General features: G+C 40.9%; 1 protein-coding gene across 1 annotated transcript in view; it reads right to left on the bottom strand.

The window, feature by feature from the left end:
- Positions 1-18,620, bottom strand: part of LOC126249493 (dynein axonemal heavy chain 5) — an 856,962-nt gene that overhangs the window by 718,919 nt on the left and 119,423 nt on the right. The window contains 5 exon segments of the mRNA XM_049951144.1: positions 1,892-2,115; positions 4,036-4,053; positions 4,171-4,477; positions 16,489-16,596; positions 16,788-16,952. Coding sequence (XP_049807101.1) covers positions 1,892-2,115; positions 4,036-4,053; positions 4,171-4,477; positions 16,489-16,596; positions 16,788-16,952 — 822 coding nt within the window.

Genomic DNA, 18,620 nt, shown 5'->3' with positions numbered 1-18,620 from the left:
GCCCAGTCGTCTTATGCTGTTGCAATTGATTTCAGAAACTAGCTCATCATAACCGTATAGTTCTTCCAATGACTGATGACTTTACATAGAAGCACTGAAATAGATGATTGCTAAGTTCAAAAATGGCTCTGAGCACTATGGGACTTAACATCTGAGGTCATCAGTCCTCTAGAACTTAGAACTCGTAGTGGTCGCGCGGCTTCAGACTGAAGCGCCTAGAACCGCTCGGCCACTGCGGTTGGCGATTGCTAAGTAAACGATTCAATTTGAACTACACTGTCGCCCCACTTTTGCTTGAGGAGAAGCAATAGCTTACAATACAAGAAAGCCGAATTGACAAAACCAATACTATCAATAATATGAAGAAAAGTCGTAAATGGGAAAAATTGTGTCTGAAACGCACAGAGATGATTCTTCAAAGTGGACGGTGTTTCGATGGTGTTTTCAATAAGATCGTGTTATCATTAACTTAATAATTTGGGAATCGGTCGAAAAGTTTATAAATAAAATAAGAAACGTTTCTGATGAAGACAGGATTACAGGAGCAGTGATCTTAACTACAGAGACAATAAACAAGCAGACTAAGTATCGAGGCATGATTACAGACAAGTCACGAAGGAGGGTTTGTCTGTTGATTTGGGGGAGGAGACCAAACACCGAGGTCATCGTTCCCACCATCGGATTAAGACGGGGAAGGCAATCGGCCGTTCTCTTTCAAAGGAACGATCCCGGCATTTACCTGAAGCGATTTAGGGAGATCACGGAAAACCTGAATCAGGATGGCCCGTCGTGGGTTTGAACCGCCGTCCTCCCGAATTCGAGTCCAGTGTGCTAACCACTGCGCCACTCCACTCGGTGCGAAGAAAGACCTTGATTTACAATTCTTAAAGTAATGTGTCTGGTATTTCAGAGCAAATAGATTCAAACGCAGCTACTGGATTATTACGTAAGCTCTAATGAACAGTTCTGTTTCAGAACCATTTTAACTGCTATGCCCATCCCAGCATATTGATGTGCTCGAGAAAATGGAACACAATCGACGCAACGGTACAACTCGTCGTAAGTAAAGATTTCCGTTGTGAAATTTATGCTGGTGCCCATCGAGGAAAGATTTAAAGAATTGGATTCGCACCAGATGTAAATATATACAAGGGAATTAGTTAAAACTCTCAACACAATCCAATTACTAGGACTTTTTACAGAACAGTTACGGATGTTTCAAGACAGTACATACTTCCATGCAAATACACCTCTTTTCTGATACTTTTGGTGCTAAGGCATCCCCGGTAGTTTCCCAAGAAACTTTTACAGCTCTGAAATTTCCATATGAAAAGGAAATAAATGAGGTCGTGAAATACTGATTTATGGTGGCTCCACACATTTGTTTCCCCTTGTAACCAAGTAATGTCGTAGCGAGAAACACTCGAAAGCTTCTCCGAGGAAAGATAACTTTTCACTTTGGAAAGGAGCGAAAGAAATGTTTAACGACCATGACAGTACAGGTAAATTTTCTACTTTTCGAAACATATGAGTTTCATTCTAGAAAAGTAAAAATATTTAAGTGAAATGTCTCCTCTAAATCAACCAATGGAGGAAAGAGTTAGTCATTGTACCCTTTCTCAATTAGCGTGAACTCTGAGCAAATTCATGGACTTGTGTAAGCCAAGAATGAAGGGGACAGAGGCCACCACAATGCATGTCACTCGTTGAGGCGAAACAGAATTAAATGCTACAAGTAGTCACTGAGTTCGCTGACGTTTCTGTGCGTATTATAGAGCATCCGTTACCTTTTAAAGTAGCCAGTACTGAAACTACTTGTGTCTGAGATATAATTTCATGAATTTTCAGTTTAAGCATTCAAGAATTATTTCTAGAGAAACTGTGTACTTACCTTTTCAAAACGAATAAGGAAACGAATTCCTTGGGGACTCTCCCAAACGCTGTCAAAATTTTCCTCTATCATGGATCCCACATGTTCTTTGAGCTCATTAGTTTTTGCAAGAAAAATCTCAAAATCGGCGTCAAATTCAATATTTCGCTGGTCGAGGTAATCGTACACTTTAGATGTGACTCCACTTTTAGCTTCTTCGAACGTCTTCATGGCGTCTTCCAGAGCTGAAAAGAAGTATGATAAAATTTGGAGAAGAACAGTATTTTTAACTTACGTGCAGCACTGAGACTGGTGTACATGACTACTGTCAGTTGTCTGAAATACAGACAACTCGTCTTGGGTACCACATGTTCGTACGGAAATGATCTTAGAGTAGGAATAGCCGTACTGCAACAAATAAATAAATGAAATACACAGCCTGAAAATAAAAGTGAAGCGCCCAAAAGGGGAAGAGGAAACCGTCATGGACTGAAGGTACGTGATTTTATTTCAGATATTGCAGAATCGATTCAATTTACGAAAACCTTGGCAATACGTTCCCACTTATCTATATGGCCCCATGTGGCCTGGATACACGGACTAATTCGATTGGGATGGCTGTCATGTAGTCGTTGGACCCACGTATGAGGCAAGTTCGCCCATAACCGTCGTAAGTGGTCCATAATATCCTGATTAGTGGCACAGGGACGTAGTTGACGCTCGAGCTGGTGCAACATACGTACTATCAGGGACTGATCAACGTATCTTGATGGTCACAGGAGTACCTCAAAACCAAGCAGACTGCTGATAGACATTTGTCATGTCTGGACGAGCATTGTCCTGTTGAAAATTGGCACCACGATAGTCACATGAGAGGTAAGACATGAGGACGCATGATGTCTGTGTCGTACCATTGTGCCGTCAGAGTTCACTCAGCCACTACCAGCTACGACCTGAAGTAATTCCCAATAGTTCCCCACACCATGAAGCCAGCAGTAGCACTGCTGGGTGTCCCCAAAACATTGGACGAATGGGACTGCTCCCCAGGTCACCAGCATACTCGCCCACGATGGTCTTCCTGGCTAGCGCAGAACTGAACTGCGATTCATCGCTGAACACAGTGCGACGACGTTCTTCAGCAATCCATGCTTCTGTGCATACGACTCAAATGATGATGTTTTAATTACAGTTTCGTTCAAGAACCATTCAGAGACAACTTTAAAAAGAGTTTAAATAATTTTGAAGTGTTTTGTAACTGACGTTGGTGACGAAGTCTGCACATGGTCATATGTCAAAAGAAAATCATTTATACAAAACTTACGTCGTTACACTACACCATGCCTTACGTAATGTTCCCATTCTGTCTCACCCAGATGTCCCACAAATCTGGATACTGCACTATCGTTTGGTACTACGGTATCCTTAATAACATGACTTCATTACGTATCACAGTAATCTGAACAGGCACAAAGAAGCTGCCAATATTAATTGCCCGAACAATAAAGAGACAGAAACCAGTCACGCCCTCTATATGCCCCACCAGATCTGATAAAAATACTAAACGAGAACACCATTAATGTACTCTGGCCGTCTAACTGATAAAGAGAATTGCAACTAATCATACCAGCCGATGGTGTGTACGCTTACAAAGTTACACTTACATCAAACCATGTCTTCTGTTTCACTTTTCTGGTCAGCCAGTGTGTTTCACGAACAAAGAAATCTGTATAATCCATGAAAATTTGTATATATATATTGCAGTCTATGATAGAATTTAAAGTAAATTGCATGTAATAAATAGATATTGGTAGCGAATTAAATCTAAGAATGAGAAGCTAATTTTTTGGTCTAATGAAGTCCTACAAATTCAAAGACACAGCGAGAAGTTTAAGTTATGCTGTAGATATCGATGACTTGCAACGGAAAATTATGAACAACGCGTTCATTCAATCTGCCTGCGTTCTAGAAAAATTATTTACGTATGTAATTGTAGATTAGTGCACAATCACAATTTTTCTTTCCCTACACTTCTGTACGATAAAATTAAGACATGCATACGTCTTGGGCAATTTTTGTTATTTAGTTATCCAACGATGTATGTTTATGCCCCGTTACTTCAGATAGTGTTAGCTGCAAAACGGTGGGTTTCTTCATGTAATAGTTACCTTCTCCAAGAAGCAGACCTGCAAGAAAGGAAAGAAATAATTATATTTCAAGGGTACAATCGCAAAGACGTGGATTATATTCATATATTCAGTAGTTGCTTGGAAGTGCCATTTGACTGAAATTAGGGTACTCGCCTTCCATGCGCCTTTCAAATAAAATGTTATAATCGTCAACGAGATTGAACATGGTGATAATTTTGTTGAGACGGTCACAAAAGGCGTCGAATTTGCCGAAGACGTAGTTCTCGGAGAAGCTGAAGGAGGTCTGGCCCGGGAGGAACGGCTGGCTCTTAACGACGCTGTACGTGCTGCGGTAGGTACTGTTCAGCCGGATGCAGTGCTCCAGCTTGCGACGAACCTCCGCGCGCTCTTGCGACCAGATGGTCTCCTTGCCGCGGTTCGTGATGTACTGCTTGCACGTCTCTATCATCTGGTTCGTTATCTAAACAAAAAGCGCAACGTAATGCTTCAGCTACAGCTGCAGAAACAGGCTAGCGTGGATGTGATGCAGATGGATAATTATTTAGGAACTTCTTCGTGCTAATTACAGGTCTTAGCCTATGACTGCTACTTCATATTGTCCTACAAACCTCCCAAATTACAAATTAATTACTGATGTCTTCTGACATTTCCTTTCGAGCCGTCCACATAACGGCAGGTAATAACGATGGGACATTCAGATGGTATCTGCGATGTGGCCTGCTATGGGAGTGACTCGTGACCACACGCCAACTTTCACCGTAGTGCGAGAGTCTCAACAGGTGGTGGAGGGTCGAGACAAACCCTGTGTCTTCTAGAATCCTGGAGTTGTACAGTGAATCCTCCCCCTCCCCCTTCAGCCCCCGCCCGTGGCAACATCTCACCATATTTTATTCAATCTTCATCGTTGCTTAGCCCGTTTATGCGTCTCTTTAGATTTACAGGAGTTAGCAAAGAAGTTGGTTAGTTTGGGGAGAGGGGACACCAAACAGCGGGGTCATCGGCCCTAACAAAGAAGTAGGAGGTACACAATATAGTAATTCAATAGTACGATACAGATGAAAGCACGTAACAGTAAAGAGTCTAAATTCGCATTGATTGCACCAGCAGCGTTATTCGGCTTGGCCGTGAAAAGCCGAAACGAATGAAACAATAAACCCAAAATGTAGAATTTACACTTCCGTCGCGTTGGCTCAGTTGGCGTAAAGTAGTTAACACCAAGGCTCAAGCGTTTCCTTACCAGGAGAGGGGACGTCTTACGGAACTACTGTTCAGCACACTCCAATTCTCCCCGTGATTCTCTTTCGTACATCTCGCCCTCCTTTCCACTTTAGTGACATCCAACCCATTCCATACTTTTTGTTATTCTTCTCCCTCTTCTTCCAATATCCACTTCGTCTTACCTTTTCCCCTTTTCTTTTGTATTTCCTCATTTTTTATTTTTTATTTTTTATTTTTTTTTTTACGGCCCGTCACAAAAATTGACCCACACTTGCGTTTAAAGTGTAGTAATAAATAATGACATTGACAGCGCCAAAGGTTAAGTAAGTTACTTTGAAGAGCGAAACCCGTAAATAAAAATACTAAGTGTGACTTGTGGCTGTTTTCAAAAACTTAATTTTAACAGTCGCTCCCCCTGCAAGCAGTGCCTCCTCTTGCTAAATGCAGTTTGTATTTAAAATTATAAACTTTATCTTAAGACGTTTCTCACATTTAGTAGCGTCTTTCCTGCTAGTGATCTGCAGTTCCCCTCCTTTTTGCCAAACTTTCAGCATAACTTCCCACGTTCCTGCCCCTCGAGCGTCTTGAACATCACCATCTATTATTTTGAATCGTCTCCATCTAGGAACGCTTTCCTAGGACCATGTAATTGCTGCTCTGAATCCGGCTCAGCGTGCTGCAGCCCGTTCATAAAATATCTGAAACTCATTTAAATGGTGTCACCGGTTCAGCATATCTTGACACAGTCTCATTAAAGATACTGTTCAAAATCTAGACTACTGCGATGTCGGCAGCTCCTGAGGAAATACACAAATAGCTTGGAGTGTTAAAGAGAGTCAAGTCTATGTAAAATTTGTGTCTATAATGTAGGTCAACATGTTGTTGTTGTTGTGGTCTTCAGTCCTGAGACTGGTTTGATGCAGCTCTCCATGCTACTCTATCCTGTGCAAGCTTTTTCATCTCCCAGTACCTACTGCAACCTACATCCTTCTGAATCTGCTTAGTGTATTCATCTCTTGGTCTCCCTCTACGATTTTTACCCTCCACGCTGCCCTCCAATACTAAATTGGTGATCCCTTGATGCCTCAGAACATGTCCTACCAACCGATCCCTTCTTCTGGTCAAGTTGTGCCACAAACTTCTCTTCTCCCCAATCCTATTCAATACTTCCTCATTAGTTATGTGATCTACCCATCTAATCTTCAGCATTATTCTGTAGCACCACATTTCGAAAGCTTCTATTCTCTTCTTGTCCAAACTATTTATCGTCCATGTTTCACTTCCATACATGGCTACACTCCATACAAATACTTTCAGAAAAGACTTCCTGACACTTAAATCTATGCTCGATGTTAACAAATTTCTCTTCTTGAGAAACGCTTTCCTTGCCATTGCCAGTCTACATTTTATATCCTCTCTACTTCGACCATCATCAGTTATTTTGCTCCCCAAATAGCAAAACTCCTTTACTACTTTAAGTGTCTCATTTCCTAATCTAATTCCCTCAGCATCACCCGACTTAATTTGACTACATTCCATTATCCTTGTTTTGCTTTTGTTGATGTTCATCTTATATCCTCCTTTCAAGACGCTATCCATTCCGTTCCACTGCTCTTCCAAGTCCTTTGCTGTCTCTGACAGAATTACAATGTCATCGGCGAACCTCAAAGTTTTTATTTCTTCTCCATGGATTTTAATACCTACTCCGAATTTTTCATTTGTTTCCTTTACTGCTTGCTCAATATACAGATTGAATAACATCGGGGAGAGGCTACAACCCTGTCTTACTCCCTTCCCAACAACTGCTTCCCTTTCATGTCCCTCGACTCTTATAACTGCCATCTGGTTTCTGTACAAATTGTAAATAGCCTGTCGCTCCCTGTATTTTACCCCTGCCACCTTCAGAATCTGAAAGAGAGTATTCCAGTCATCATTGTCAAAAGCTTTCTCTAAGTCTACAAATGCTAGAAACGTAGGTTTGCCTTTCCTTAATCTTTCTTCTAAGATAAGTCGTAAGGTCAGTATTGCCTCACGTGTTCCAGTATTTCTACGGAATCCAAACTGATCTTCCCCAAGGTCGGCTTCTACCAGTTTTTCCATTCATAATACGTAGGAAATACGAATGTTGTCCAGAAAGTAAGCTCCGATCGGTCGTGAAATCGAAACCACTGTGAAAACCAGAACCATTTTATTTGCGACAGCTAGGTACATCTTCCACCTACTTCTCTACAGAGTAGCCGCTCCAACTTCGAGTGTTGTCGCAGTGTTGTATCAACTTTCCAATATCCTCGTCATAGAAAGCAGTCACCTGTGCTTTCGGTCAGTTATCTGCACTGGCCTGCAGCTCGTTGTATGTGGAAAAATTTTGTCTTCATTGCCAGCGGTTCTTGTGATCAGAGATGAGACACAGTGGGACCCAATGACGGACTGTATTGTGGGTGATCAAACACTTCTCATCGGAAACGCTGCAGGAGCGTCTTCGAGAACTGGCATGAAGAAGGAACTGCTCGACAGTTGTGTTATGTGGGCTGCATGACACAGGCGAAATCTCTAACCAGGCCCTCATACTTGGCGGGAGATGCTATTCCCTGCGCATCTTTACGTGCTCACTATTCACTCAAAACTGAAAAGAGTGACGTGACACGATCGACGAGCATACTAGAGACATTGCCCAGCACATCTGTGCAAAGCTTTTCCGGCTTTTCCCACTGGTTTCCATTTCGCGACCGATCGGAACTTACATTCTGGACAACCCTCACAAATTGCTGTACGACTGAGGAACAGCAGCTTGGGGTATTCCCTTGGGTTCATACTTCGAGGACTTATTTTAGAAGTATACACCAATGACTTAAGGCAGAGTGTATCAGACAACTACAGCTTGTAACAACAACAACGCTGTACTATTGTGCATATAAGTAAAATTTTTTTCCATCTGATTTTTCGATAAACTAGTGTGATTGATGTTCCGATTTCATTTCTTTTTTGTTTCATGCCATTATGTTAAGGAAACTGTAAACAATTTTCAATGTGAATATTAATGTTTATGTCAAATGTCAAGTAATATTGTAATAGAATTGAAAGGTAACAAATGTTGAAACTGTTGTAACATGTTTAAAATTGTAACTGTGCGTCTGGTCCATACGTAGGCAAGGTGTTAGGATATGTAGAATGCAAAACCTCGGGTGAATACCCTGTGTGTATGGGAGCGGTAAAAGGTGGATGGCAGGCGAGCGCGGGAAAATGCATGCGGGCACTGCACGGCACAACGGGCTCAGCAGTAGTAGTTGGAGTTTGGCACTGGTTTGAGCAACACCCTCTGGAGCGGGGAGGCTCTCCTGGAAGACGTAGTTTCACTGAGCCTCGGGTATGCCGTTCCAACGCCCATACAGCATGGCAAAATTCCATAGGCACTAAATGGAAAAGTATTGCGACGCTATGAAGAAATAAAGTGCCTATACGTCAAGAGCCATAGCTGTGGTTGTATGTGTGCTCTGTGCCTCGCCATCTCGTCGCCCGCCAACCGCCGCATCGATACAAACAGGTTGAAACTTTTAGTACTGTATTCGTATGGACCAGTGTTACTTTTGTTCCATACTGTTCAATAACAACTTAAATTTTACCAGAACTGTCCTATCATTCAATTATCCTCTCAACTAACCTAGATAGGGTCCCTTCCAAATGTTGTGCAATCCGAGCGTCCCGAGATGAAAAATTAAAGTTTGTGTTAATAATAATTACCTGCAGACCTAGCTATGTTAGAATTATGTTTAAAGAACTGTTTTGTTAATGAACCAGTAAATGAATAACGAAGGTCTAACAAAGTTGGAAGATAACTTTAATATCGATTTAGTAATGAAGTTTAATTATTTCGAGACAGATATAAAGGTATTTAAATAAGCAGGAAATAAGATAAAAAGAGTAGTAACTCATATATTGGAAATCTTGAGCGAATAATGATTTCAATAATCAAATTTTTAATACAGTGATCATAACAGTTTCAGGGTTCCCCACCCTCCTTTTTTTTATTCAGTTGAATTCTGAAGTGCTCTAAATTGATTTGACCAGCAAAAGTTAAAGTCAGTATAAAAGCCAAAATTTATCAGTGTTTTATCTTTATCAAAATTGACATTGTATGTGTGACTCGAAATTGCTATTTCTAGGGTAACCTATGCCCGATTTTAATCAGATCAATAGACAGTACGAAGTTTTGTAGTAAACATTATAGTGTAGTGTTATGTGTTTATGGTTTATCCATATCAGTACAGAAAGTGAAATTATCAGTTCAATAGATTTTCTGGTTCTAAAAATTTACTACATTATGCAGTGTTACTACGTGTTGTTTTGCATGAATGTACATCAACTTGCACAGGGAAGGAACTCAGTTAATGCCTAATTAGGCTGGCGACCGTATTATTAACAAATTGGTAGCATCTTCTGTGTTGTTTTTTGTCCGTCCTGACGTGCAGTTGCATTTCGGACTTATTTGACGTATCATTGTTATTACAGAGTGGGTGTAAGTCTGATTTGCCACCATTTAGGTACACGCGGTCAATATCTATACTAAAATCCTTTCTCATAAGGTGAAGCCTTTACAGGCTTTAAGGAGTATTGTGTGCCCCACGCGCACGTTACAAGCTGAATTATTGGCTGATAATAGGAGCATAGGCGCAGGGATCATTCATCTTCCAGTTGCACATAATGTCGGCACTGCCTCTTGGGTTCCGAGGCCACTCGGGTGGCTGGCGCAAAGAGTGAAGACTGCTAGGCTCGCTCGGGGTGCAAGCAGAGCTTACGAATTGAAGTATCGTACACGGAATTGATCAGTGTTCTTTGGTTTGGAGCCGAGTGCAAGGCCTTAACAGGAGGTAAAATAGATTCAGTGATGGTCTTGGCTGTAGATTTCTGGGCTTGCGAATTGCAGTGGAGGCTGTAATATCGCCGTTGTCAGATCAGGGGTATGCTACACAGAGGAAGCAGCTACTCGTGTAGCACAGTACTTGTGGAGAGTACTTGGTGTTTTTGAGCTAGGCGATGGTTTGAGGTCCTCTGATAGACGCTCGTCAGTCGATACGCAGACAGCGAACTCTAACTGCATACGAGACATAGCAGTGACATGATATTTCCTTATTTCCCTGCCCACGCTCATTTAAGAACATAATATTAATAAATCTCTTAAGTTGAAGGAAAGTATAAATTATTTTGTAATAGATTGTAAAATATGAGGAAGGAAATTTGTGGTTTATTGATTATATCTGCATCTAAAGCCAATCTTTGATTTGAGTGTTACGGTATTTTCAGAAGAGCAGAACAGCAGAATTCAGGGAGGCACAAGGAAGCTATGTTTGAACATTCTCAAAAAAGGAGACGAGGAACGGCCGCGGGAGACCACTAAAGTGGGCGGATACCATTTCTTGGAGACAGGGAAAATGTGGCATCTCGAATGGTCTAGAAAGTTGGCGTATGGATCCTTCTGGCGAAACTAAAAAGTAAGACGCAGATTGAGGGGAGAGACACCAACCAGTTGCCCCAACATAATGGGCTATCCCTGTCCCTGATGTGTGGGAGTCACTAAATAGTCCCTCAATAAAAATGTTGTCTGGATGAGACAGCCAAAAATTCTTTCAATAATTGTTCTGTATGAGTATAAGGATTGTTCACCGTTAGATCTAGCAAAAGTAATATAATCACAGGTGTTAGGTAAAGTGACATATCTGACTTCACCGGCAAAGAAAAGTTTGCAGATAAAAATATAACATCATCTCGTTTAAGGCAAATCGTGATGCGTGACCGACAGCAGATCACGTCGCTGGAGGCAGACCAACTTCATTGGCGCAATAAGCTGAATTTTTAGTAAAAACCATGCATAAGGGCGTAGGAAGTTAGTTGATTGCAAGCAAAAGTTTTGTTTTGAATGATAACAATATTACTGCCTTAGATATGACTAACTTAAATGAACAAAGCTTATGTCAATCCACTGCATCATGGCTCTCCAATGTACTGGCATGAAGGGCTATGCTCACTAGTTACGTGTGTGTATTCACACTGACATTGTAGATAATCCCAGATTGCCTCATGGTTGTGACTGAGTAGGTAAATTTTATAGTAGTGGAGCACTTATGTCTGGGTACGTTCCTCTTTGAAGAGAATACACCTATAGAGGCTGTGAGGTCTACTATGAAGTCTGCACGTTATCGAGACTGCTGTGTACAGCGTTTGAGTCCTGCTTTGGAAGAGCGCAACATCGTGAAAGCCACAATTTTTATGCAAAATGCGTTGCTCGCCTAGTGAAACCCTGCGCAAACTTGTTATCTCCAGATGTTTTCCAGATGCGTGGGCTGCAAGATCACTGAACTAAATCCATGTAACTTTTGGCTCTGGGGATATCTAAAAGAACGTGTTTACCAGGGACACGTTCGATCTGTGCATGATCTGAAGGACAGTCCAGTATACAGAAACACGTTACTCATATTCCACCAGAACGCCTGCGAGCAACTGTTGATCACATCGTTTTATGGATGCAGCATCTCGTCGAAGCCTCCTATGTCATACAAAGAAACTTGTGTATGCGACGGTTAATAATAATGAAGAGAACATTATTAGTTTCTCACTTGTTTGACCTTATCTGCCTACATCCCGTTCCTAATCCATTACAGATGGAAATACTTCCACACCTCTTTCTTGCAGTCACAGCGCCAAATGTGCACCAGGTTGCCATAATTGGAACTAGTTTTTTCCTGTGAAATCTGGTTCCGCATTACCACATCAGTATTTATACCAACCGTCGCTGCCATACAATAACTACAGCCCTCACTGGGCCTCTGTAAGTAGCTAAACTTTAATTATAACTACCCTGTACTTGGAAACATTGACATAGGAAGTCCTACACCACACACTGTATTCTCCAGACATTGCTCCCTCTGACTATAATCTTTTCGATCAATGGCACACAGCCTAGCTGATGAGCACTTCTTGTCACATGGACAGGTGGAAAACGCTATCGATTCATTTATCTCCTCAAAAGACGCCCAGATATTCCACCGCGCGATTCGTATGCTACTCGAAAGATGGCAATACCTTGCCTAACGATGGCCAATATTTTGAATCGTTAAGTTTATGTAAATTTTTCACAATGAAGCCTCGACTTTTGAGAAAAAGAGTTGGAAGCAAAGTTGTAGATCTAATATGTCTAAACGATCTGACGACACTGTCGTGCACGGGAAAGTATCGTTGTTGATTGAGTGAACGAAGATATGAGTCCGACAAAATTTCTGTTCGGTGTAAAAAATGGCGGCTTCCTCTGAATGTAGAAATATGAAAGTTAATGCAGGTGAGTAGGCAAAACAATCCCTCAGTTTTCAAATACAGAATTAGTAATGTACTGCTTGACAGTCATGCCGATTTAATATCTAGACGTAACGTTGCAAAGCGACATGAAATGGAACGAGTATGTAAGCTCGGTAGTAGGGAAGACGTCTAGCTGACTTTGGCTCATTTAGGAGAATTCTAGGAAGGTGTAGCTTATCTATAAAGTAGAATACTACTGCGATGCATTCTTCAGCATTGCTCGAGTGTTTGGTACTCCCATCAAGTCGGATTAAAGGAAGACATCGGATCAGTTCAGAGGTATGCTGCTAGATCCGCTACCGGTAGGCTCTATCAATACGCGAGTGTTACGGAGATGCTCCGTAAACTAAAATGTGTATCCCTAGAGGGAAGGTGGGCTTTTCGCGATACACTACTAAGAAAGGTTCGTCATTTGCGAATGACTGCTGAAATATTCTACTGCTAGCAATGTGCATCACACGTAAGAACCGCGAAGACAAGACAAGAGAAATTAGGGTTCGTAAGGAGGCATTCAAGCTATCGTTTATCCCTCCCTCCATTTCTACATCTACATCTACATACATACTCCGCAAGCCACCCAACGGTGTGTGGCGGAGGGCACTTTACGTGCCACTGTCATTACCTCCCTTTCCTGTTCCAGTCGCGTATGGTTCGCGGGAAGAACGACTGTCTGAAAGCCTCCGTGCGCGCTCTAATCTCTCTAATTTTACATTCGTGATCTCCTCGGGAGGTATAAGTAGGGGGAAGCAATATACTCGATACCTCATCCAGAAACGCACCCTCTTGAAACCTGGCGAGCAAGCTACACCGCGATGCAGAGCGCCTCTCTTCCAGAGTCTGCCACTTGAGTTTGCTAAACATCTCCATAACGCTATCACGGTTACCAAATAACCCTGTGACGAAACGCGCCGCTCTTCTTTGGATCTTCTCTATCTCCTCCGTCAACCCGATCTGGTACGGATCCCACACTGATGAGCAATACTCAAGTATAGGTCGAACGAGTGTTTCGTAAACCACCTCCTTTGTTGATGGACTACATTTTCTAAGCACTCTCCCAATGAATCTCAACCTGGCACCCGCCTTACCAACAATTAATTTTATGTGATCATTCCACTTCAAATCGTTCCGCACGCATACTCCCAGATATTTTACAGAAGTAACTGCTACCAGTGTTTGTTCCGCTATCATATAATCATACAATAAAGGATCCTTCTTTCTATGTATTCGCAATATATTACATTTGTCTATGTTAAGGGACAGTTGCCACTCCCTGCACCAAGTGCCTATCCGCTGCAGATCTTCCTGCATTTCGCTACAATTTTCTAATGCTGCAACTTCTCTGTATACTACAGCATCATCCGCGAAAAGCCGCATGGAACTTCCGACACTATCTACTATTTGCGAGTGGCACAAGGTACCCCTCCACCATGAACCGTATGATGGTTTGTGGAGTATGTATGTAGATATAGATGTTGATGTAGATAGGCAAGTTTCTAGGTTCAGGGTTCGATCTGGCACACAGTTTGAATCGAACAGGTTATTTCAAAATATCGCACATTCCACTGCCAAGTAAAGATCGTTTCTGGATGCAATAAAATCTGCTTCACACATATATTTCCGTTAGGAGTTACATTATACTCAAAACAAAGGTACACATTCGTAGCTCTTGAAAAAGACGTTACCAATACAGTCTGAGATACAGTTACGGTCTTTATGTTGAGCAGGCATCTTTAAGTACTGTTCAGTATAGTGTGCACACTACAACATACATTTTAACAGGTTTTCACAAGAATTAAGACTTAATAACAAACAGCATATTGTCTCACCCACGTTATGAACAATTATTTTGTAAGACGCCCATTGTCTGCAGGAATGCGTAAGAGCTCTTTATGTATATTATTAGAATGAGTGGACTTTGTGGGTGATGGGAACACACGACTGTTGCCTGGTCCAGCCATTTCGCGCTAGGTTTTACGTAATGCTTCAGACTTATTCCAAGTGAAGGCAGAAATGATTCTTAAAGACAGGACCTGGCTGTCGCCTCCTAAAATTTCTATGTACTGTGGGTAAATTTAAGTTAGCAGATTATGCAGTGGTGAACAAGCTAAGGAAATTGTAAATGATGATTTAAAGTTATTTTTTACTAATACAGTAGTAAAATACAAGTACAATGGATCGACGCATGTGATAAGTTTCAATACAAAACAAAATTCTACAGCATCTGTACATTTATCGCTCGAAACCGCGTTCCTCTTATATCTCGATAAATTGAGAGATCTTGAAAGATTCGCAGCACAGGTCTAGAGTGACATTTTAACGACAGTAGCAATATGCGCGTGGATGTAACTATTAATAAGAAAGCCTCAACAATGAACCTAAAATAACGGCTTAAAAAATATAAAAATTACGAAATTAGTGACTAAAATGAAGACTAACTGAAATCCTCGATGTTGATATTATGACAGTCACCGTAACATAAAGGTATAAAAATAAGTTTCCTATCCATCTCTACCATTACCTTTCTCACACACTAACATATAAGATATACTATACGAATTTCAGGGGAAAATTTATATTTGCTGAAAGATTATACGATGTACGTAAATCTGTTACCCTTCCTCAGTAGGCTTTGGAGCAATCTTTTGCGAATTCTTCTATGGCACAAACTCTTCAAATAACATCATTCCGGTGTATTCCAATATCCAACACATGCTAGACAGTATTCGCCACGTAATTCTACTCACAGTAAGTGGATATGGAAAATGACACACACACACTTAGTTTAGAACAATAAATAATATTCCCTCAGAATGATTATTATTGTCTTATTCCAAAAAACGTTTTGAACTCAGGAAATATACTGCTCCTTATATAAAAGAAATTTGTGAATATAAGTGTTAAAATGCAAAATTACAAAGCGTTGTCAAGTAGTGGTACATTAATGCTTCGATATGTTAAAAGAAAGACTCTTCGTATAATATATTCGCTGGTTGCGTAACGTCATAAAAAGCACCAAACGACCTACTATAAGACACAGGGATGTGATTAATAAAGTCAGTATCTGAAACAAATTACTGTGTAATGGCACATTTAAAGAAGTGCTCAGTTTCTGTGCTATTACGAATACGTGTGGAAATCGGAAAGAAAAATACGGAATGTTGCAATTTGAGATTAAATTAAGGATATTGAGACACAGTTTACGGAGCAGGAACTATGTGTCAGCACACTCCGTATACCACTTGTTAAATGTGCATAGTAGAAAATTCTTCCCCTCCATGGGTATTAATGTGCTACAATAGGATCTATCGGCGACATCATGGAGACAACTGGCAAGTCTCTTAAGCTGTAGTTGTTCGTTTTCCTCTTCTGCCATTCGTAAGAAGTTCACCGTTACCAGTTATACGTTAGGCTTAGGCGCATAGCAGTATATCAGGACCTACCCTATTAATGAAAAGAAGGCGATGATTTAGAAGTACTTTTTATTAACAACAGGGAAAGTGGCACTAAAAAGTTTATTTTGCCTTTTTAAATTTGAACCTATATCCTTAGAATGCGCAATTGATCTAAAGCACATTTAGAAATGGACGATAAAAATGTGAATTCTTAGATGTAGAAACTTAAAATAGAATTAATTATTTACACAGTAATAACAGATATTCATATTCAGTTCAGTAATGTTCATGCTGGCAAAGTAAATCCACATTAGATGCTTTTATTTTTATATGGCGCGCTACTAATTGTAACTTAAAAAGTACTCAGAAACCTCGAATTATTATTGTAAGAAACGTGATAAATTAATAACACAAGATTTTAAAAAGTAGTTCATAATAGTAGGCTCTTAAACCTTTTCTAAGCCTGTAAAAAAGGAAGATTGCTTATCAGAAATGAATGCGTAATTCGAGTTATTACCTTGACCATTAAGGAAGAGGTCCTCTCAGATGTATTGTAGAACTGCGAAACGCTGTGTATCAAGCGAACTGTTTGCAGTAGACTTAAAATAGAATCTCTCATTCGCACCTGCGGGAAAAAAACAACGCTCTGTATTATGGTCTCCATCAGAATATCGGAGTTATTATTCTTTATGTGTATAACTGTGCAACTACTAACGTTAGTAATTTATTTGTATTTGCTCTTAATATTTCAAGTTTCATTGCTTTGATTAAACTAGATAGATTGCAAGACGATCCGCTGAGTAATAAAAAACTTACCGGATCGTGCAGGTATAGCGAATGGCAACATTTTTCCATTGACTGAATGAATTTTGCATTATCACGTGCTTCATTGTAACAGTAGGTAATTTTTCGATCAGTGTCTTTCCAGTGCTTCAAAATTTTCGAGCGTGCTTGTGCGAGGCACTGTATCGTCATCTGAACCTGCAACACAAAACAACAGTCATCTTATCATCGTCAAGAAGCCATATTTATACAAGAACCTTCACATCTAAGGTAGCAGCTCTCAGAACACACAGTAAATTGCAAGGTGCATATTACGGTCGAGCATTTGCTCAGATTTGCTTTCTCCCATGTAAGATGGACATCAGTAAAACTATAGCAAGGGTAATAGAGTGCACTGGAATTAAGTCAGTTGGTATTAAAGAAAATGTAGAAGTAGTAGAGCTGTTTTGCTATTTGGGCAGTAATATCACTGAATACGTAAAGAAATATAAAAATGCCAACTGGCAATAGCGAGATAAGATTTTCTGAGAAAGAGAAGTTTGTTAACACGGATTGTAAATTTAAGTTATATGGTTATGGAGTCCGTTCTTTCGGGCATGCAAACATATATAATAGTCCATAAATATATAATACAGGGTTATTACAAATGATTGAAGCGATTTCACAGCTCTACAATAACTTTATTATTTGAGATATTTTCACAATGCTTTGCACACACATACAAAAACTGAAAAAGTTTTTTTAGGCATTCACAAATGTTCGATATGTGCTCCTTTAGTGATTCGGCAGACATCAAGCCGATAATCAAGTTCCTCCCACACTTGGCGCAGCATGTCCCCATCAATGAGTTCGAAAGCATCGTTGATGCGAGCTCGCAGTTCTGGCACATTTCTTGATAGAGGAGGTTTAAACACTGAATATTTCACATAACCCCACAGAAAGAAATCGCATGGGGTTAAGTCGGGAGAGCGTGGAGGCCATGACATGAATTGCTGATCATGATCTCCACCACGACCGATCCATCGGTTTTCCAATCTCCTGTTTAAGAAATGCCGAACATCATGATGGAAGTGCGGTGGAGCACCATCCTGTTGAAAGATGAAGTCGGCGCTGTCGGTCTCCAGTTGTGGCATGAGCCAATTTTCCGCGGGCTACGCGTGAAACTTGCCCGCACGCGTTCAACCGTTCCTTCGCTCACTGCAGGCCGACCCGTTGATTTCCCCTTACAGAGGCATCCAGAAGCTTTAAACTGCGCATACCATCGCCGAATGGAGTTAGCAGTTGGTGGATCTTTGTTGAACTTCGTCCTGAAGTGTCGTTGCACTGTTATGACTGACTGATATGAGCGCATTTCAAGCTTTCTCGGCTCCTGTCGCCATTTTGTCTCACTGCGCTCTCGAGCGCTCTGGCGGCAGAAACCTGAAATGCGGCTTCAGCCGAACAAAACTTTGAGTTTTTCTACGTTCTGTACTGTGTCGTGACCATATGTCAATGAATGGAGCTACAGTGAATTTATGAAATCGCTTCAATCATTTGTAATAGCCCTGTATATGAGTAGACGGGATTAGATCTTTCAGTGCAGATGCAAAGTAATGTCAGATCTCTTCAGGAATGCAGTAGGTCTGTGGGAGGAAAGGAACAATAGGCAGGGGACGTTACTCTGTAATGTGCAGCATATGGAGATTTCGGTCGGATGGGGAACGTGCTCGGATAGCCGAAGCGGTTAAGGCGATCGCTTGCGTTAAGCGGGAAATCCGGGTTAGAATCCTTGTCCGGCACAAGTTTTTATCTGTCGCCATTGAGTTATTTCAATGTACGAATGTAGCAGAAGTCGGAAATCTCTTTTTTCGAGCATAAATTTATCTG

This window comes from Schistocerca nitens, chromosome 3 (assembly GCF_023898315.1).
Source record: "Schistocerca nitens isolate TAMUIC-IGC-003100 chromosome 3, iqSchNite1.1, whole genome shotgun sequence".
Taxonomy (NCBI): Eukaryota; Metazoa; Arthropoda; class Insecta; order Orthoptera; family Acrididae; genus Schistocerca; species Schistocerca nitens.
This window is presented reverse-complemented; position numbering and strand designations above follow the sequence as displayed.